The following is a 23247-nucleotide window of genomic DNA, read 5'->3' as shown; positions in this document are numbered from 1 at the left end:
ATTTTTTTTTTGTCTGAGCTCAGGTTTCTTAGTTAGTTTTGTCAACGACTTATGTGTGTCACCGTCGAGCTCATCGTACATCCTTTCCACATTATGAGATAGGCATCTCGGTGAAGTTTATTTTTTTTAATTATAACAGATAGACAGAGATAGGCACAAATAATTACTTTTATAGAAAGAAATATACCTTGGGTTACATTATTTAAGAGTCGTTTACATAATTATTATCTATTAATATAAATATTGCATGTTATGAAGCCGAGATGGCCCTGTGGTAAGAACGCGTGAATCTTAACCGATGATCGTGGGTTCAAACCCAGGCAAGCACCACTGAATTTTCATGTGCTTAATTTGTGATTATAATTCATCTCGTGCTTGACGGTGAAGGAAAACATCGTGAGGAAACCTGCATGTGTCTAATTTCATTGAAATTATGCCACATGTGTATTCTACCAACCCGCATTGGAGCAGCGTGGTGGAATAAGTTCCAAGCCTTCCAACCAAAAGGGAGAGGAGGCCTTAGCCCAGCTGTGGGACATTAACAGGCTGTTACTGTATAATATTAGTATAAATATATTAAAATTGTTACATTTATTAATTATATTAATGTCTGCGACTGGCAACCCTATAAACTTTCACGCCTATAAAAAACTTTTTATACGATGCGACAACGAAACGACTGGAATAAGACATTATTTAAATATAATTTCTCTTCTTATAGTTACATTCTTATTATTTTTTTACGTGAGTGCCCAAAAAGAGTGTTACATTTTCAGTGTTAATAATTGTATGAGTCCGAGTCTGTCTAGTGTTTAGAACGCGGGAATCTTAACCGATGATCATGGGTTCAAGCCCGGGCAAGCACCACTGAATTTTCATGTGCTTAATTTGTGTTTATAATTCATATCGTGCTTGGCTGTGAAGGAAAACATCGTGAGGAAACCTGTGGTGAGCATATGTCTAATTTTATTGAAATTCTGCCACGTGTGTATTTAATCAACCCGCATTGGAGTAGCGTGGTGGAATAAGCTCCAAAGCTTCTCCTCAATAGGGAGAGGAGGCCTTAGCTCAGCTGTTGGATATTAACAGGCTGTTACTGTATGTAACTGCTGCTACTAAATGAAGCTACGAACTGGACAAAGTGGAAACAGTTCACATATCATTGGACGGAGGTCTTCCTTGAAAGTCCTCCGTCCAATGATATACCTTCAGGAATGAATAATGCGATCAAAAGAAGTATGCTTTTGTAATTTGTATTAGGTAGGTGGACTGGCAAGTAAGCACCATCGCTAATAGACATTGGCACTGCAAGAAATATTAACTATGCCTTACATCGCCACCAACCTTGGGAACTAAGATGTTATGTTTTGTCCCTATAGTTACACTGTCTTACTTTTAAACCGGAACACAACAATACAAAGCAGCTGCTTGGTGGTAGAATACCATGAGTGGAAATACGATAAGTGGGTTCCTACCCACACGGGCTTTGTGCAAGCCAAATTAAAATGTGAGTTTCTTTATTGCACAATACATTTTAACTGTCGGAACAGATTTTAATGTACGGAAGTTAGAATTCGCAATTCCAAGTGACACTGGATATTGTTTTTTTTAAAGAAAAAATCAATTTTACGGATGGCAGTCGTGTTTTTTTTTATTTGTTCACTTGAGTCGAGATGACTCAGTGGTTAGAACGCGAGCATCTTAAAAAGTAACTGCGGGTTTGGGCCCAGACAAGCACCACTGAAATTTTACCACATGTTTATTCAAACGAAACCAAAACACAACATTACTAATTGGCGGTAGAATATCTGATGAGTTGATAACCTACCTCGTAGGCCTGACGGACTTGCACAAAGCCATCTATCAAGTGAATGCCTTCGATTGAAATACGACAGTATCGTTGACGTCACGGACAGTGACGTCAACGATGGCGCAAAAGAGACAAATAAAAATGAACTCTAAAAACAACTTTTAAAAGGTTGCTATTCATATTTTTATTATATTTATGTATATTTGTCTTATTGATCTTTATATAAATATAAAAAATGTATGTAGGTATGTCTACTTAAAATTATTATGCTTCGACACCGTCCACCCTTTACCGGGTTTTGCTTTGTAACGTATAGAATGGATATATTACATCACTGTACAAGCGGACCCGGCAGATGTCGTCCTGCCATACAGACATTTACTTCATCTTTTGACATACAAACAGTAGCGCCACCTACATATATACACACAAAATTTCATCCAAATAGATCCGGCCATTTAGGAGGAGTAAGGTGACAAACACACGTACAGTGTCAGTGTATGTCATTTTCTGATAAAAAATGCTTCTGATAAGAGCATATGATAATTATAATGAATTTTACAGTTATATTTATATATTTAACGAAAAACAACAAATACATCTAAATATGAGTAGCATACAATTTTGGCGACCTTATCGCTACATAGCGATCTCTTCCAGGCAACCAACGGTGTAATAACTCACAGGTTGGTGGTTCTGTAATAATAAATAAAATAAAATAAATAAATAATAAAAACAAATAAATAAATGTCAATATAAATATAAAATACACATAAATAAATTATGTTATCAATTGATACTAAAATTTGTACATATATATTTTTTTCTTTACCATGTTTTAATATAAAAGTGCAACCTTTAGTGGATGGCACAAATAATATAACATTTTACGATTAGTCGAAGGAATAGTTTGAAGATTCCTTTATCCCTAGAACAGCGTTATAAAAAAAATATTTGTTGAATGTATCCAATTGTGTTATTTGGATTTTTAAAAGTAATTGAGTGAGTAATTTACATTATTTTCTATCATTTGATGTTTGTTGTAAAAATCTATTCGAGGTTTTTATAAAATCAGTTTTACTTACGGACGCTAAATATATTACATTGAATTATAGTATGTATATATTTATCTCTTTTTAACATCGATCCTTTTATTCTATAACTGACATTCTCTCTCTTTTACTAATCATGATTTCTTTAAATATTCTTTGTAAACATGAAACACTTACTACAATAAGTTTTAAACAATTCTAAAAACATCAAAAGACCGAGTCATTAGAGAACAAGGCGTTACTAATGAGCTCTGTTTTTTGGCGCCAAAAATTATGCACGATAACGAAAAGAAAATATTTTTTCTATGAAGTAGTAAATACAACATGGCGGCTTATTATATTCGAATTTCTAATGTCCTATCCTACTGTGACATTAGGTCGATGTCCGAAATATCAATATAGTTTTTCGTCATATAAAACTCCTGTATTGATGTATTTAAAAAATCTATACATAGAAAATCCGGTATTTTTAAAAATATCAGTCCTAAACCCGAGTCGTATTTATGAAACTAATGTATAATTTATTATAAAAGTTGTATCGGTAACATTTAACCATGTTTATAAATCAATAAAAAATTAAAAAAAAAATTATATTGAATAAAACTGAAGCTTAAAAACATTAAAACCTGATACCATCTAGTACCCCTTTATTCGGTTTCAGAGTATCTTCAATCAATATGACTGATATTTTTTATATCTGGTATTCAAAATATAGATACGATTCAATACGGCTAGAAGACTATATTATCCCTGCCTAGTGTAAATCATACAAAATTTGAATCAAATCGTATATAAATATAAGTCGCTTTTCACGAAATAATTTGATCAAATTAAGTTAAGTTTTTTTTTCGAAATTACTTGTTGCTGTTCACCAGGCGGAGGAAAACCATTGACAATCCGTATACGTAAATACTATTTACAAAAAAACTTATAGACAGCGCGATTTAAAAACTTTAAATAATTAATCAACGCCATCTAGTGACATACAATAAGAAACATATTTTACTCCTAATAATAATAAGATATAAAACAATTTCGTAGCTTATGATATAATCACAGGCAAGCAAACCATGAGGAACACGAGGTAAACAGGGAACGTTGTTTTTTAAATCGTTTAATAATTTTCATCTGACTTCCCGCACGTGCCTTTAATGGCCGCTTGATTTCATTCTTTTAATAGACGTATAATGATTGGTGTATAAAAAAAAAAGTCGACAAATTTTACGGTGAATTAGTTTTAACTAGAGGTCCCACAGTATTCGAAAATCGACCTTAATTCTTTGCAAATAAAAAGGACTTTTAACATTCTATATTTAATTGTTTAATTTTCTTCTATGCATAATTTTTTGAATTATTGCCACAAAATTTATAGCAATTAAAAAAGTAAAACCAATGAAATGTCGAAAACGTACGTGGATTTTTTCGTCGTGTCGAAGATTCTCAGTGGCTGTCCAGAGTCGGTTAGTTGGAAGTGTGTTCACTCCCGTGCCTCGAAAAGCACATAAAGACGTTCCTGCGTCTAAACTTTGGCTTATCTCTCTTGATATTGGCCCCCAAGGCCGAAATCGGTTAAAAGGACAAATATTCATATGAACGTATTCATATTTACTTATCAAATTCCGGATGAACTTAAGGATAAAGAGGCCATTGCCCAACATTGGAACATATTCAGACGATGGAGTAGGGTATTAAAAATTCCTAAATCAGGCATACGTTTGAACGGTTGCAGCACAGCGGAGCGTCTGGGAGTCGATGATCATTACACGAACACGTGCCACCAATTATAAATGAACCCCGCGATGAGACGCTGTTGTGTGATCATACGTTTTTATAATGAGAATAACGCCTTGAAATATGTTTTTCATATGACAATTGTTATATTTCTTTTTAGTTATAACATCAAATTATTATTAATTGTCCTGTATATCCTTTACTCCTTATGTTTACACAATGGTTGTCTGTGTTTCTTTCAAAAATATCGATATTATTGTGAATATACATACATAAACGGGACAAAGACAAATTCAAGAAGAGAATATATAATTATATATACATTTATATAATATACATATTACCTAATTGTATACCAATAGTCTACAGTTTGATAATAATTAACCAATATTTAGTATTTACTTCAAACTTACGCCCGAAGTAATAATTCTTATTTCGGAGAACCAAATGGTGATCCCATTTAGTTCCCCGAAATAAGAATATATTTCACTGTACACAAAATTTAAGCAGTTTGATCAAACCATGTAACGTTGAAACTATGCATAATATGTTCGTACTATTTACAAAAAACTTAGCACGATTTAGGAATTTCAAACAATTAATCAACGCCATCTTGTGACACACAATAAGAAACATGTTAATCCTTAACATAATCCATTATAATCTATACGCATATAAAGCAGTAGATACCTTGTGTGAGCAATAAAAGATCAACAGAATACGAAAAGGGTTTTTTTTGTAACATATCGTAATAAAACGAACTTTAAGTCAAAACAAAGTCACGTACACCAGCTTTTATTATGTATAATAATGTTACGTGTCAATTTAAAATATATTAATAGAAGATTTAATAGCCATCATCATCATCTTGCGAATTGTTATCCATTCTTGGACATAGGCCTCTCCTAAATTGCGCCAAAGGCCTCAGCTCTCCGCCTTCCGCATCCAATCGAATCTCGTCACCGTTCGCTTATGAAGAGCACTCCATGCAATTGCCGTTCACTCTCTGCACTCTGCACTCTGATTTGTTGACATTGCCCATCGGTCCTTCGACTTAAATTTTATAATTATATATTTTTTTAAATATTCTTATAATAGTGCTGGAAAGAAATAAACTTTATAAATAACATTTTTTAACTCTCAAAAAATGTAATTAAACGCAATTTTTTTTAATATATTTTTATGATGCAAAATAGTAGCGAAATGACTAGTTAAGCATTTTAGAAGAATTATACGGTACTTAATAAAAACTAAGAAATATGTGGTTTGAATCTCAGTACAAAATTATTACCACAATGCGAGAGCACGTTATGTTAAGTACAAACAGCTACTCATCAATAGATGACGCTTTTTGTTAGTACATATTGTTATTGCTAGATGGCGGTATCGTTTCATATTGTCTAATACTTTGATTTATTTATTAACGTGTTAGTTAAGACAATTATAATTATGTATAAATGAGTTTTATTAAGAATAATCTCTTAAAAGTTAGTACTGCTTAAATAAAATACTATTTGACCTTTTTTACCATTAAATGGGCCAGCGTTTGACCGTTGTCGTGCCTGATGGTAAGCATCGATATACTTAAATAAAAAATAACTCGAAGAACAAAAACTTAAAGCTAAATAACATTTCCATTTCAATTTTTTCAAGTACTCTAAAAAACGTCACTAACACGCTTTTTTCTACTTACATTTAATTATTTTGTGTGTTACTTAAACAAATTATCGCAGCTTAGTATAGTTCGAAGGGTGAGTGAGTGTAACAAATAAAAGGGACTTTACATCTTAGTTTTACCAAGGTTAGGGGCGCATTGACCATTTTTTGCAGCGCCAATATCTATGGACGATGGTGACCATTTACCATTCGGTACAACAATCTTGAAACTCGTTGCAAAAAACGAATGTGAAACGACAGAAAGTACCGATGACTGTAATTAATATAGCATTCTGAGGATGCATGCAAAACAATAGTATATCATGTTGGTTATCAACAATCCGAAAATGACATACAAAATGAGTTCTTGCAGAATAGCACTACAGATGAAAGAAAATGTGTAATTTTAGTATGGACAGAAATGAAACAAAACACAATAATGATAAATTTAATTTTTATTCTTAAGATAACTTAATTCTAAAGTAAAATAACATTTGTCATACTTTCAACTATATACGTTTTTTCTCATTCAGATTGTCTGTAGTATATTGATAATTTATGGAACAGTCACAATTTTATTTAATTGAAAAAGTTTAGTTAATATATTTTAAAAGTTAAAGAAGAATCTATATATGATCCTTCTTATAGATCATAAAATGTAATGCTTTTGGAATTTGTTTGCTATTTTTGGTTTGTACCGCTTTTTGTCAACATATTATACTGGTCTAAAAGTTATTTTATACATAACTATTACATCCTATTGGGCCCCCTCAAGGTTTGCTTATTTCACAGGCATAGCTACAGTGCAGGTCGGGGATGCAGAATATTCTATATTTATAATAAACATGAAAATTCTTTGAAGCTGATTTAAAATGTTGAAGGAATTGAATAATGTGTACACTTGTAATCGATATACACCTCAGAAGTTGTTTTTTTTCTATGGATGTTATGTATGCCACCATTTAATATGTATATTGTTAGTTTGCCGAGATGGCCTAGTGGTTAGAACGCGTGTATCTTAAGCGATGATTGTGGGTTCAAACCCGGGCAAGCACCACTGAATTTTCATGTGCTTAATTTGTGTTTATAATTCATCTCGTGCTTGACGGTGAAGGAAAACATCGTGAGGCAACCTGCATGTGTCTAATTTCATTGAAATTATGCCACATGTGTATTCTACCAACCCGCATTGGAGCAGCGTGGTGGAATAAGCTAAAAACCTTCTGTTACTGTAGTTTGCTGATTAAATAAATAAATAAAATTTATGATATTTAAATTAGATACAGATGTACCGCTAAGTCATCTCTGCTTTAGAGATTGATGCATTATAAAATTGTTGGTATTTTAAAATGAATGCTGACACTTCTATGGTGGTAATGTGTTTCCTGAAGTATCTGACATGATCAGAAAGAGTTTAGAAGGACCATGGCTTTACACGCTTTCTGACTCCAAACTGAGAATCTTCGACAGAAAAGCCCAAGCCCGATTTGGAGTCTGAATCCATGTACAGGATTTATGGCCTTATGTAGAGACCAACAAGGCAGTCTTCAATTATATACAGAATTTGAGAACTATTCATATGTAACAAAAAGAATAACAAATGCTTATTAATTAGGCAAAGAAACTAAAAAGCAAGTTTCTTCATTAACAAATACATGTGTTGATCCACTTCGAAACCGTGCAAATTGTTCGCGTCCCCCTGCAACCTCATCAGGAGTCCGCCGAAGGAAACATACGCTGATAAGCGTGATGCTGGCTCCATTGCTACCTCATCACCATCTATCCTGAAATTGAGATTGTAATGTACAGTAAAAAATTTATAATACAATTACTATTTTAAGCTTTTGGTGACATTTTATCAATTTACTGGTGGTAGAGCTTTGTGCAAGCTCATTTGGGGAGGTACCACCCACTCATCAGATATTCTACTGCAAAACAGCAGTGCTTGGTATTGTTGTGTTCCAGTTTAAAGGGTGAGTGACCCAGTGTCATTACAGGCACAAGGGACATAACATCTTAGTTCCCAAGGTTGGTGGCGCATTGGTGATGTAAGCGATGGTTAACATTTCTTACAATGCCTATGTCTATGGGCGTTCGTGGCCACTTACCATTAGGTGGCCCATATGCCGTCCGCCTTCCTATCCTATAGAAAAAAAAAAGTTAATAAGTGATTTAAGTATCAATATATATAAGCACACTAGATAATTTTGTATGAAAGTAAATAGCAGACATACTTCTGATTTGACATAGTAGTATTAAATCTGTAAAGAATAAGCGATGTGGTATTTGTAATAATGCAACTAACCTATAAACCTTTCCATACATAACATATTCGAAACTGTCCGCTCTGTTACCCTCTGTTTCTAGAGGATTCCATTCACCTCCATCAGGATAACCATTCTCCCTTAGCGTCGTCGCCAGCACCAGCCTGAACTTATCACCTAACTCCATGGGATAAATCCAAGAATTTATATCTAATATGAGGTCCATTTTAAATGACTCTGATTCACAATGTAATCGACTAACACGATCGAACTTTTTGCCTTCAGGGTCCATGTCTTTAACGTTAAATATATCTTCGAATAAAACTCCCGCCATTATGTTTAAGGGTTATAACATTAAAATTAAAAATAAGCAAGTATTTTAAAAAAATAAGCACGCCGCTTGTAGCGTCGGTTCTCACTTGACAGTTTTGACTTGTGAGTGTTGTGACAGTTGACAACAATAGTTTTTGTGTAGGCACTCATGCGAAATATTAATTATTGAAACTTTTAAATAGTTCTCTTTCGTTCCATTTGTCTACATTTTCAGTACTTAATAATGTTTTGATGAATATTAAACAACATAGATATTTCTCACGTATCTTAAATAAATTATCTTTATCTTATCTTATCTTTATCTTAAATAAGTTTTTAAAAATCAGAATGATCTCTTTCGTAATTGATTATTCTTTTACTTAAAGTATTGATTGATGATGTGAATTGATGATTCAAATCACGAAAATAAAATTAAAGGTTTTAAGACGAAATTTATAAACTTTATTATGTTTTTACTCTGTAATATAAACATAATGCATCTGTCACTTGTCACACGGCGCCCCATGAAGCTAACCTCATGCGCTGCACGTGTTGATTAATAATATATAGTCTATCCACAAAGCGGGACTGGTCAACAAAATTTGTTCACTTTTCATGAGTTAATCTCATTAGTTCGTTGTCTAAAATCTTTTATCATCAAAGATGACTGATGTATTGCAATCAGGTACCGAGGTATTTTCGGAGAAGAAAAAGAAGAAAAATAAGGAAGGAAAGGAAGCAGTGACTCTGGGTGCATTTCAAAAGCTAGGAGACTTTAAAATCGAACCATCTGAAAGTGTAACTAAGCTTGATACCGCGTACTGGCCTTTGTTATTGAAGAACTTCGATCGCCTCAACGTCCGAACTAACCACTACACACCGCTGTCTTTCGGTAGTTCGCCTTTAAAGCGCTCGATATCTGAATATGTGAAGTCGGGTTTCATAAATGTTGACAAACCAAGCAACCCAAGTTCCCACGAAGTCGTGTCATGGATAAAAAGAATATTGAAAGTGGAAAAAACCGGTCATTCGGGTACTCTCGACCCCAAAGTAACAGGTTGTCTTATCGTGTGTATAGATAGAGCCACGAGATTAGTGAAATCCCAGCAGAACGCTGGTAAGGAGTATGTAGCCGTGTTCAATTTACATTCAGCTGTAGAAAGTTTGAAGAAAGTCACTCAAGGGCTGGAGAAGCTCAGAGGAGCATTGTTCCAGCGTCCTCCTTTAATTTCAGCTGTGAAACGTCAACTCCGTGTACGTACAGTGTACGATAGTAAATTACTTGACTATGACCAAGAACGTAACATTGGTGTGTTCTGGGTCAGCTGTGAGGCTGGTTCATATATTCGTACAATGTGTGTCCATTTGGGCCTCATGCTCGGTGTTGGTGGTCAAATGATTGAGCTCAGAAGAGTAAGGTCTGGTATCCAGGGTGAGAAGGAGGGTATGGTGAGCATGCATGATATATTAGATGCACAATGGGCATATGAGAACCATAAAGACGAGACATACTTAAGAAGGGTCATTAAACCACTGGAAGGTCTATTAGTTGCTCATAAAAGGATCTTCATTAAGGACAGTGCAGTTAACGCTGTATGTTACGGTGCTAAAGTCCTTCTACCTGGAATTTTGAGATATGAAGACGGCATAGAAGTTGACCAGGAAATAGTTATTGTAACTACAAAAGGTGAAGCTGTTGCGTTGGCCATAGCACTCATGACAACATCAACGATGGCGTCATGTGATCATGGTGTTGCAGCAAAGTTAAAAAGAGTCATCATGGAACGAGACACATATCCCAGAAAATGGGGCTTAGGACCTAAAGCATCGCAAAAGAAAATACTAATACAGCAAGGCAAACTCGACAAATACGGCAAACCAAATGAAAACACTCCCTCAGAATGGTTAAACAGTTACGTAGATTACAAAGCAAAGAAAGACACAGAAAATGGGGATGCAGATGCTGATGGTAATAGGAAAAGAACTGCAAGCGCGTCAAATGCTGAAGACCCTAATAATTCAACTGAAATAACGTCAGAGAAAAAGAAGAAGAAGAAAAAGCGTGATACTGAAGCAATGGATGCAACAGAAGCAGACACAACAATTGAACCTGAACAAACAACAGAAGCAGCGGATGAATCAGTAAGAAAAGAGAAAAAGAAAAAGAAGAAGAAGGACAAAGATCAAGAGAGAGAAGAGGAATAAATTAACATTTGCAGCTGTATATTTTAAATAGAAGGAAAATATTTTGTCGTAAAACAAATAAGATTCATGCAAATAATTTTAAGGCTGCATAAGTTCTAATCTTGGTCAAAAACTCCTAGAAAAAAATTGCCAGACTATAAAACATGTTATATAAAATGTTCTATGTTAACATAAATATTACATGAATAGTAACAATTTAGAATCAGTTAAATTTGATTTTGTCAAAATCGTAATAACATTTTTGTATTATTCAACAAAACTCGATAGTTTCATTAAAATAATAATTGTAAGTAAAATATAGGTTTAAGCAATGAAATAAAAACTTTATTTTTAATAAAAATAAACTTTTAAATGTGTTACGGGTTATATTTGGTTGCATTTAGTAGTCCATATTGAAACTATGAATAACATTCATAGAAATGTCAATCTTCTATTTGTTTTACTAAATTTGCTTGATTAAAAATTGAATAAAGCATTATTTTTTTTAGGTTATATTAATTATTGAACATTCAGAAAAATATCCTATTACCAGTGAAGATGTACGAAAGTTTTTAGAGTTTTAAGAATAAAAGCGTTAGACTATGCTATAAAAAGTTAGTTTGAATAGATTTTGTACAAAGATTGTAACAAATGTCAAATATTTTGAGTAATTTTTTTTTTATTGCGTAATTGAAATTGACAAGTTTTGGAAACGATTTTTAGTGCTAAGCTAGTGTTCTATGCTAGCTGTTAATAGCATCAATATTTTGATTGGTTTATTCTTTGTACAAATTTTATTTAAATTTAACTATAGTTTAGGTTTTATTATTGATTCTATGTTGTATATCAACATTAAAATGTAAAGTTAAATTTGTCTTTTTTTTAATAATAATAATATCCTGTGACATAATTCACACACGGTCATCTGATTCCAAACTAAGCAGAGCTTGTACTATGGAAACCAGGCAACTGATATACTACATATGCTAGTTTTCTTTTGTAAATACATACTTATGTAGATAATTACATCCAGACTCAGGACAAACATAAATGTTCATCCACACAAATGTATGTCCTGCGTGGGAATCAACCCTACAACCTTCGACGAAAAAGGCAAGTATCTACCAACCACGCCAACTGGCTCGTCATTTTTTTTTTGATTATGAGGAATGAGTTACGCTAAACGTTTTTAAATTATCATTCGTTCACATTTCAAAATGGCTGTTACAATTATAGAAATGTATAGAGTATGCACCGAACGCTCTTATACTCTGTAAAGTAAAAGGCGCTGTTTTTTAAATTATTCTGTTATCACATTTATAAATTTCAATAATAAAGGTTAAATGGTTCAGTTAGTAATTCCTAGCTGCAGTAGCGCCATTCCCATCCCGTCTAGCACTGAAGACCAAACTGAGGATCTATGTCTGCTCCCGCCTGACGTATGCGACCCTCGCTTGGTACGCACGCTGTTAAGTGTACCAGAAGCGGCGATTGCAGATCCAGAAAAATCGATGCCTGCGAATGATAGTAGGAGCCTCGAGGTACGCCAGATACGACGTCATACACTAGGAAACCCAGCGTGAAGGGGTACGTCCGCCACCTCGCGCGCACGATGTTCGTCAGAGCGGATAATAGTGTGTGCATACACCCCCACGGTATAGCACCGTTGCACGCTTGACGGTCGACCACCTGAAGGGTGTCCTCTACCACGGGAACTACTACTATCGCCTGACATCTGCCCCGTTGCAGGCATCGATGACAGAGACAAACCAAACAAGACTACTAGACACGGAGACAGCCAGCCAGGATGGGTCAGTGTAGTCCTGGCCGCCGGGCGTAATTATATGACACGGCAAGATAACTTGCCGGGGAGGAATTGCTCAGGTAAAGTGGGCAACCCCGAGACTCGTACCCAGACTGGCATTTTGGGCCAGTCAGGAAGAACCCTCGTCCCTCCATCACACACATTAGACACTTCAATTGAAGACCAGTATGAGATGTTCTTATCTCTTACAAGTTAAAATTTGACGCCAATAATAATCCAAAATTAAATTGTGAAAGAGATACTGTTCATATTAAAAAAATAAAAATAAATATAGTCTTCTATTACTCCATAAGAGATGGCGTTGTAAGTCCGGTGACTTACAACCTGGAATTATAAAACTTTTTAAACTGGATTCTTAAGCATATAAATAATAGAAAGTGTATGTGAAAATGTGTAAATTTACGTTGTCTTTTATTTATTTTAATAATACCATTAATTAAATTTAGTTTTTTGACATTCCAGTTATGACAACAGTCAATTTGACGTTCGTGAGCTTCAAGTTCAAGAGCTCTGCTATCAACAAAAATTGTTTTCGGTGTGACGTATTTAAGTGTTAAATTATTTTCAAATTTAGTTATTATTGCAAAGTCTTCTTTCTGCGATGTCTTATGATATAGAGCTACTCAATTCGGGTATATATAGTTATGATTACTTTCAACAAGACGACGTGTGTAGACTTTGTTTCAGTCGTAATGCTTTCACAGAAATTATAGAAATATCATCAGAAAATAACTTCAACACGATAAAAACAGACTTAGTCGAAAAGATTTTAGACTGTTTAAACATAGATTTATCTCATTACATCCATCCAAATAAAGCTTGCGACGAATGTTGTAAACAAATAAATAAATTTCATTATTTCAAAAAGTTCTGTCAGGAAACTGATAGAAAGTTACGTGAAATTTTAAACAACAACAAATCCGATATCTGCGATATCAAACTTGAAAAGGAGAACGGAGAAGATGAAAATACTTCAATACAAGATTTATTTGATGATCTTAATACGGACGATTGTGAAATTAAACGTCCGAAAAAAGCTAAAATTAAAGTGTGGAAATATAAACCGAAGCGGACCCCGACATACTGTAACATGTGCATGATTGACTGTGAAAACGCAGACGATTTCAAAAGTCATAATTTCCAATACCACGGTATAGACATTGATGGTTCTTACAAATGTTTCGGTTGCGAAAAGAAATTCAAAAATAGAAAGTCGCGATCGTCTCACGAAATGCACTTCTGTAAGGGACTTAAGCATGGCTACAAATGTAATGCTTGTGATAGATATTTGCCAAAACGTGGCATGTTTGAGGCTCATTTGAGAGACCACAGAGAGAATGTCCCGATACAGCTGCCGGAGGAAATTTTCTACTGTCAAAAATGCGATAAATTATTCAAGACAATGGAGAACTTAAAGGGTCACATTGAACTTGAACATGATACAGATAAAAAAAAGTATGTCTGTGAAGTAAGTAAAGGCTTAAATCATATTGATACTACTTGATTAGAATGTCATTTATATTGTAGGCTTCTGCTGATAAAAATTAAATATGTAATTCGTAGAATGTTCGAATCTTGACTTAACAAATTTCTTATTTTAAAATCATTGTGTTTTACAAATTAATGAAATATTCAACGACTACATTAAACAAATTATTTTGTTTAATAAAAAATTAAACATATATATTTATATAATTTGTATTATGAGTAGAAGTCTACACATTGTATTATATGCTGAGATGGAGCGGTAGCTACAACAAGCAAAGCCTAACTTAAGATCACAGCTTCAAAGCTGTAATGTAATAAAACAATTTTTACAATTAAATATAATATTGTATAATTAACTTATAATTCAAAAGTGTTAGTAAGAGCCTGCTTATAACTACATTTTGAATTAATTTGTGGTACCTTTTCAACATCTACCATCAAATTATACATATAATATTATAAATGTGCAAATATCTCTATCAGTTACACTTTCTCGGCTAAAAAACTGAACCGATTGATTGAATTGATGAAATTTGATGGTAAAGCGAGCTTGAACCCAAAGGAAGGGAAACAAATAGAACAGACGAAAACTAGTTTGTTATATCTTGTTAAACAAAACAATAAATCAATCTGGTAATTTATTAAAGTAGTTTGTCGACATAATTCACTCTTATTCATTAAATAAGATTCACACAACAAACTCCTAATACCATTATTTACCTAACAAAATTAAACATAATTTTCTAATAACTTTTAAAGTAAAAAATTAAATTAAAAATAATATACTCAATGTTTCAAACATTTATGTAAAATTATTTTAATGTTTCTTTTAAATGCAAAAGTATTTTTTATGTCATTTGTTACAAAACTTATTGTAAAGTTGTGTCCTGTTTTGAAGTCTCATTCGTCAGTGAGCCAGTGTAGTGATGTTTATTTATTTATTTATTTAGACAACATGACACAGTAATTACAAATTAATAGGTGTAGAGGTAAATGTTGCCATACTTATTGGTAACCACAACATGAAAAATGACATTAAGCATCTAAAATAATAATTAAAGTTTTTTTTTTAACACAGTTTGGAAGTATAAAATAAAATATAAGTGGTATTAATTCCAATACTACTAGTAACTATATAATAACAAAATAAAGACAAATTTTAAAACAGATATCAATTGCTATGAGCCAACAATGTACACCTTAAATAGTTCAACATAAGATATAACAGTAGCTTGCTTGAAATTAAATTAAACATAACTTTAAAAGTTTTGTTCAATTACGGGGTCGTCAAGTACCACATAAGCTGAATTTTAAGTATTATTCAGTATTTCCAAACTCATGTTTGCCAAAATCAACCAAAAAATAAAACAATGTTACGGCAACACCTCTTTTCGTTCAGAAGCATATTCCTGTTGCTCCATTAGTAATTGATGGTAGCAGGTTTTATTACGACACATACAATTATCATCAGCTCGAGATGAATAACAAACACAATGATGTTTGAATTATTTCAGAGCTGTGGGCGTGTTTTCAACAGGAAAGACTATTTGAACAAGCATAAACTGACCCACACGGGGGAGAAGCTTCATGTTTGCCCACACTGTGGGTTCCGCGCTAGGCAGCGGTCTTCTCTTACGGTGCATATTCGGTGAGTATAATACACTTCACAGCACTGTTTCTTCCAAAGGTACTCAATCTCAAAGTCATTTGTGAGGGAGAATAAAACTGTTTGTGCGTAAAGTTATTATGAGTAGCATACAACTTTGGCGGCCTTATCGCTACATAGTGATTTCTTCCAGGCAACCAACGGCGTAAGGAATTACTCACAGGATATGTATGTATATATCTAATATCATAAATCTATAAAAAATATATACATGTTTATATATATGTAGAGTAACATATAAATAAAAGTTATTTTGATGTGTAACAATCTTAACGCTCGGTACGCGGTAGCGGGTAGGGGCTAACTAAGACTGATAGCCCACATGCATAAACATCAATACCATGTGTCCCTGGCACTCACATAATTTTTTTTTAAATAACTTCCAGAAAACACACCGGCGAGCGTCCTTATAGATGCAACGTGTGTCCGCAGCGATGTGTCTCCAGCTCCAACTTGAGAGCCCACCAGAAGAGACATTTGGGGCTTAAGGTTCACGAGGTATGGCAGCAAAAACAAACTTAGTCTTCTATTATTGTTGGTGACTCTTCATGTGATGGAACCTGGCAAATTGATTACCACACACAGACATTGGTTATGTAAGAAATATTAACCATTCCTTACATCACCAATGCGCCACCAACCTTGGGAACAAAGATGTTATGTCCCTTGTGTCTGTAGTTACACTGGCTCACTCAACTTTCTGCTTGATTTTCTAAATTTAATAAAACTTCTTTATCTTTCTCTCTTTCACACTCAATTTCTTTAATTTTTTATCATAACTTCAAATTTGGGTTTTTAAATTACATCTATATAAGGCTGACATGTTCAAAATCAAAAGGCTAGTGTTGTCCATTTCCGTTCAGGGTAATTAAATAACGGTATTTCGTTGAGGCGATGCGTTAATAGAGACCGATGCTTCGCTACACTTACCTTGGACCAAGAAAGAAAATCTGTAAAACGAGAAAACATTCACAGACGCCGTTCGGATATTATAAAAAACAAAATATATATATATATAGCTATGCAGATCTGTAAGCAAGCAGTGTGCCACAATTTAACTCCGATACAATATATATTTGAGGATTGCTTTCTAGATTTGAAAGAAAGAAAAAAAGTATATGATCGACATACCATCGTTTCTGTCAAAAAGAAGCAGATTGTACAGATCAGATAAGAATTTCTGGATGTGGACAAATTATATTTTAAAAAACTAGAGGAAGTAAATCATTTGCTAAAGAATTTTTAGTCGTTGAAGTCGTACAGAAGAAAAATACTGATCTCGTCTACGATTGCCAGAGAATTTATCATATTAAAGAAAAGTATATTTTATTTTGCTGATGGTACGTTTAAATGTGAAAGCATTTTTTCAACCATTTTCACTCCATTTAGAATTAAATTCAACAATTAAAATAACAAACATTTATCCTTTTATATTTGGGCGTTTTTTTCAATTAATGAAATAAAAAATACATTGCTATATATATGACTATGAAACTACAATCATGCCCTCCTGACTGGGCACTCTGAGCAGGTGCCCAAGGCCCCGTCATCGATAGGGGCTCCCAAGTCCCTGCCAGAACACCAAACGATAGCCGATATTACCGAAAAAAAAATTTCAATGTAACGGTCATAAGGGCCCCATTATCCTAATGTGCCCGGGGTCTCCAATAGGCGACGGCCCTGACTGCAATTATAAATGCCGTTAGAAAGGTTTACCCAAAAGCTAATACTTGATGCTTTCAACATCTGGAAGAAAAGTAAAGAGTTGCGCTTAAATCGAAGCGGAAGTATTTTTTCACGTATGTGTAACCTACTAGCATTTCTTCCACCATATTGGATAAGAAACGCGCGGCTCGCTATCTTCTAGGAAAAGCTCCTGCAGTTGTTGTCAAACTTTACCTTTTCTCATAAGTTTTACGCGCCACACACACAGAACAACAAATGCCTTCGAAGGCTGGCACCGGAGGCTAAATAGCAAAATTTATCCGTCTAATATATTTCTGATCCTCCTCCTCGTTGAGGGTCGATACCACCTAGCAACATAGTTTATTGCGAGGATTTCTGTTCATACAAGCTCTATTAAAAGAATCCAAATAGTTTGACCACAATTTAAAGAAATCACAATGAAATTACAAACATTTGTTTTCTAAAAAAGAATATTAACTCGTTGATAGGATAGGATTGGAATGTTGTAATGTTTAATTGTATAATAATTTTACTTTAAGTGTTCATTTTATTAAATAGCTGATTTAAGAGAAAATTAAAAAGTATGTTTATATTTAAACTAGCGCTTGGACCGCGGCTTTTCCCGCGTCATAATCGAGAATCCAGTTCAACGGAATAAAAAGAGCAAATGTTATATGGCATAACTTTAGATAGCTTGAAGAAATAACTTATGTTCACAATACATACGACGTTTCGTATTTATGATATCAGTGAATCATCATAAAAGATATTTCTAAGAAACTGGTCCACACTTCTGGTGACCGAAGAGCTGGCGCTTATGTAGCCTAAAGGCTGAGTCTATCGGTTCAGAGAGGCAATAGTGCCAGCGTCTTGGGTACAATGCCGCAGGACAATCTTTTAGACGGCGTGTTTTTGCTTTAAATTTGTAATGTGTATTTTGTTCTTTTTATTTTAATTTAGAATTTTAGTAACCATTAAATTGTTAAACAACAGTATCATATAATAATAATATAAATAAAAAAATGTTGTTTCAAGTGTAATATTTGCAACAAGAAGTTCGGCTACAAGGTGAGTCTGCACGAGCATATGTCGACGCATGCGCCGGCGCAGACGCACGCGTGCGAGCTGTGCGGCGCCGCGTACTCGCACCCGCGCGGCCTGCGCAGACACGTGCGCGCCAAGCACGACAAGTGCAAGACTGACACGTAGAACACACATATTAATATATTATATACATACTGATACATATTGTTGTTTTATTTATAATGTAATTCTTATGTGTACACTAAGGAAATCACAAAATTATTTTATACCAAAAAAAATATATTTATATCCATAAAAAGTTAAGGTATGTAATTACATTAAATGTAAATAATATTCATAGTAAAAACACTGAAAAATATTATAAGGTAAATAAAAAAACCAATCAACTCAATTTCTAAATATTTTATTTCTGCTTTCTTTAGATTGTTGAAATTTTAGAGGAAAATCGAATACCTACAAAGAGTACTAAGCACAGATTCCATTACGAAATAAAACCTCAACCTTATTTTAAACCACCGTGAAGATACAAATAAAAAATAACGACAGATTATAAATGATATTTCAAATATATTAAAAAAATAAAATAATTATGTACTTATTAATAAATATTTAATTATTCTTAAAATACACAATCACATATATACTACACAAATATTGTCAAATACAGGAACTTCGCGCAGTAACAACTAACCTTATACTAATTATTTTTTATTAAATCGGACGACATTTTTGTTTTAAGTTCATGATCGCTATTGAACTCAACTGGAATATACTACTTATTCTATTTAATACAAATATGTGACAACTTGAAAAAAAAAATTACTCATGCTTTAAATTTTTAAAAAACATTTGCCAAACGTTTTATTTTATTCTAAGCTCTACAGTAACCCACTAAACTTAATTAAAAACTGGCAAATCTAAGTACTACTAACGCCATCTAGTATAGAGCAGAATTACTAATACAAAACTACTGAATTTTTTACGAGAAATTTTAAAAGGTTAGCAACATCCATTTCTACTGCTATTTAAATATCAAATTGACTATCATATTAAATATTCGACATATTCTTAAAAGTTGTTAAAATTATTAATTTCATTACTCAGCGCCATTTTTATATCAATTAAAAACAGCCGTTTAAAACAAACGTTGATTTATTTACTGAAGATAATTTACAAACTTAATTAGATTAGTATAATTTAATCGAATACAATTGTAGATAATAAATAAATCATCCATTCTATATAATCTGTTACTTACATTATGTACAGTGCTATGTATAATAATTTAGAATATATTTTTTATCTAGAACTCAATGGCAGTGGGGTTTAGAAATATGAATATTATTTAAATTATTAAAAAAAATATTCTGAATTTTAAAGTGACTTTTTTACTTTTAATCTCAAAAGTAGCCATTGATATTAATTATTTATTGTAGTTTTTCCCTTGTTTATAAATACATAAGCAGTGTTGCCAGATTTTAGAGCAAATTTGCATATTGAAAATACATAGAAAATAAATGTATTAAAGATTAAGTTTGGAAGAACACTGCATTGCAATATGCGTATCAATGACCAAATAAAGTTGAAATGAACCAGATAAAGTTATGTCAGAAAATAATATCTACAGTGTTAAAGTTTAATCGAAACTAATCGTTTTAATTTCAAAATGTTCCAAATGATTATGGGATTGACTTGGTTTAAATAGATGGTCAGAAAACCACTAAACGCTCAGGACACAGGACCGAGTTTAGGCAACTTTTTTTTTGTAAAAAATGGCAAAGATTATTATTTTCGTAATAAAATAATCCGAACGATATAGTTTAACTATTCGTTAACATATTATGCGTGAATTATAAATATCTTCAAACGGTTGTCAGATATTTCAAATTGAGAATTTAGATTCATCATTTTCGAGAAAATATTTTTAAATCTTATAGGCTGTATATATCAGCTAAAAAGCCACTCCAATTTTATTTTTAATCTGTTATTTTGCAGAGGCGTTATTAACTATTATGAATAAATTATGTTCAAATAGGAACGAAACGAGTATTCTATGCCTATATAATAAATAATAAAAATGAAATAATTATATTTTTATAAATGACTACCTTTTTCATTTTGTAAAAGGTCTTTTTAAATTTAATAAAAGAATACTAAAAATTATTATAACTTTTTTATAACTAATTATTTTGCAAATTAATTCCAATTATCACTTAGGATCGATTGTAATAATGTTATGCTATTTAAATGAAAAATAATGATGCCAGTTTGAATATTTATGACAGCAATGTTGACAGAGTAAAATAAATATGTTCTTATTAATTTTGCAAGTTATGTTTCAACAATATTGCTTTGACAGTTTATTTGTTACTTAAATGTTTTATTTTTTTTAATAAGGGAGATTATCTCTTAAGAACGCTTGCTTCATGTAACCCCTCCGCAGACATTTGCCCCACCATGATCGCTGCGTGCACATCTTGACCGGTTTCAGTATGAAACATTTTGTCTGGACGATGTTGAAGAACAGCTTACCAACCATGTTTGACACTGACGTATCCGCCAGTTTAAGACACGCGCGAAATCTGAAAAAAGCAACGTTTTTTTTTAATATACATATTGGCAAAGGTTAAAAGTTTTCATGCCTTATTAGTTTTTTAATACTTTAGTGAAGTTGATATAATGTGATCATTTAAATTGTGAAAAATTAAAGTACAGCAATATATTTTTTTAATATGTTTATTTAAAAATTGTAATTAGAATCGAAATTATTAAATCAACGAATTATTAGCATTAATTAAATATAACGCTTTACTTGTGTATTAGCAAACTGTACAGCTCTTTTAAACCGACTTTAAAAATAAGGTTTTTAGTTCAGTTTTATTTCTTATCGTGTAATTTCTTGACAGCTTTAATCGATTTTGGTTATGCTTAGTTTTTCGATCGATTATATCTTGAAGATTGTCAAACTTAAAAAAAAACAAATTAGAGTATGTAATAAGGATAGACATAAGTTTTTTTATTAGATGAGCCACTTAATGAGCAAACGATTAACTATTTACTGGTGATAGACCTTTGTGCAAGCTCGTCTGGGTAGGTACCACCCACTCATCAGATATTCTACCGCAAAACAGCAGTACTTGGTATTGTTGTGTTCCGGTTTGAAGGGTGAGCCAGCCAGTGTAATTATATATAACAAGGGACATAACATCTTAGTTCCCAAGGTTGGTGCCGCATTGGTGATGTAAGCGATGGTTAACATTTCTTACAATGCCAATGTCTTTGGGCGTTGACCACTTATCATCAGGTGGCCCATATGCTCGTCCGCCTTCCTATTCCATAAAAAAATATATTAAATTGCTGGTACAATTATTTGAAATTTATAATTTAGATTCACTATAAACGGTAAACTTGAACAAAACCTACTCGAGTGGATTAATAAAAAGTGTCTACAACGAAATAAGAGGAAATTAAAATGAAACGCTGACAAAAAGGTGCGATAAAATCTGTAATAAAAATCACAGTAACATTTCTATTACCACCATAACACCACCATAAAAGTTTACTATAAAACCGTAGACGTTTTCGATCAGGGACTAATTCTACTAACAAATTGTCACTTTATCGCAAACGAATCGATGCGTGATCGTTGCTGCTTATCCGTTTGCCTATTCTTTAATTTAATTATCTACTATTGGTATACTGGTGGTAGGGCTGCAAGCTCGTCTGGGTAGGTACCACCCACTCATCAGATATTCTACCGCAAAACAGCAGTACTTGGTATCGTTGTGTTCCGGTTTGAAGGGTGAGTGAGCCAGTGTAATTACAGGCACAAGGGACATAAAATCTTAGTTCCCAAGGTTGGTGGCGCATTGGTGATGTAAGCGATGGTTGACATTTCTTACAATGCCAATGTCTAAGGGCGTTGGTGACAACTTACTATCAGGTGGTCCATATGCTCGTCCGCTTTCCTATTCTATTAAAAAAAAAAAAACTCAACAATTAAGTTTCGTTTTGACATTACATACATGTTAATATAACATCGGTTCGGTTCTGATCCGAATAAATATATAATAGTCAAAGTTGGATTGGAATTGAATCGGAAACGTATCGTAATCGTTATAGATTAGTAGAATTGGGCCCCTAGTCGGCATTTGAGTATTCTGGTATCGGCTGCATAGAGTCGGTAACTCTTTTCTGGGGCAATCTATATGGTTTTACAACAGGATCCCACAAAACGGTCAAAACGGTTCTGTTGCTAAATTAAAAAACAAAGTAACGCTCGTGCACAACTAACAAGTTCATGGATAGCACACCTTTGGAATGAGACGACGTATATTTCTTTGTTATATTGGAAATTTTGTAATCAATAACACGATATACAAAAAAAATCCCGCCGAGTTTCTTTCACCGGTTCTTCTAAGGTCAGGGAGTTTAAAAAAAAATATTGTGATTGTATCTCCTTGAATCTATATTTAAAAAAATTTAAATGTCCTTTGTCATAGAAAATAATCCACGCTCCGCGATCGTTT

General features: G+C 33.1%; 4 protein-coding genes across 8 annotated transcripts in view; 2 read left to right on the top strand and 2 right to left on the bottom strand.

Annotated features, from left to right (window-relative positions):
• Window positions 1-410: 410 nt before the first annotated feature.
• On the bottom strand, window positions 411-8932 carry LOC126779670 (DNA-directed RNA polymerases I, II, and III subunit RPABC3). 2 transcript variants are annotated; one of them, XR_007670376.1, is made up of 3 exons: window positions 8555-8932; window positions 7430-8033; window positions 411-449 (listed from the first exon to the last, which is right to left on the bottom strand). XR_007670376.1 is itself a non-coding variant. In XM_050503829.1 (2 exons), exons 1-2 carry the CDS (start codon window positions 8845-8847, stop codon window positions 7874-7876), a joined length of 453 nt encoding a protein of 150 aa, XP_050359786.1. In that variant the 5' UTR covers window positions 8848-8932; the 3' UTR covers window positions 6687-7873. The 2 variants fall into 2 exon arrangements, 1 of the variants encoding a protein (XP_050359786.1); XM_050503829.1 differs by lacking the exon at window positions 411-449 and having other exon boundaries at window positions 6687-8033.
• Window positions 8933-9344: 412 nt separating this feature from the next.
• On the top strand, window positions 9345-11879 carry LOC126779521 (H/ACA ribonucleoprotein complex subunit 4). The gene has a single exon (XM_050503578.1). It carries the CDS (start codon window positions 9489-9491, stop codon window positions 11028-11030), a length of 1542 nt encoding a protein of 513 aa, XP_050359535.1. The 5' UTR covers window positions 9345-9488; the 3' UTR covers window positions 11031-11879.
• A 1442-nt stretch (window positions 11880-13321) lies between these two features.
• Window positions 13322-18891, top strand: LOC126779555 (zinc finger protein 33A-like). Its single transcript, XM_050503655.1, has 4 exons — window positions 13322-14302; window positions 15837-15970; window positions 16375-16486; window positions 18710-18891. The coding sequence occupies exons 1-4, from the start codon at window positions 13436-13438 to the stop codon at window positions 18881-18883; spliced, it is 1287 nt and encodes a 428-aa protein (XP_050359612.1). The 5' UTR covers window positions 13322-13435; the 3' UTR covers window positions 18884-18891.
• A 214-nt stretch (window positions 18892-19105) lies between these two features.
• The window catches only part of LOC126779581 (uncharacterized), a 72213-nt gene continuing 68071 nt past the window's right edge, over window positions 19106-23247 (bottom strand). For all 4 annotated transcript variants that reach the window (XM_050503698.1, XM_050503697.1, XM_050503701.1 and 1 more), the window contains one exon: window positions 19106-21300. In XM_050503698.1, coding sequence (XP_050359655.1) covers window positions 21108-21300 — 193 coding nt within the window. In that variant the 3' untranslated portion in view covers window positions 19106-21107. The remainder of the gene's footprint in view (window positions 21301-23247) is intronic.

The sequence above is a fragment of the Nymphalis io genome, chromosome 29 (assembly GCF_905147045.1).
Source record: "Nymphalis io chromosome 29, ilAglIoxx1.1, whole genome shotgun sequence".
NCBI lineage: Eukaryota > Metazoa > Arthropoda > Insecta > Lepidoptera > Nymphalidae > Nymphalis > Nymphalis io.
This window is presented reverse-complemented; position numbering and strand designations above follow the sequence as displayed.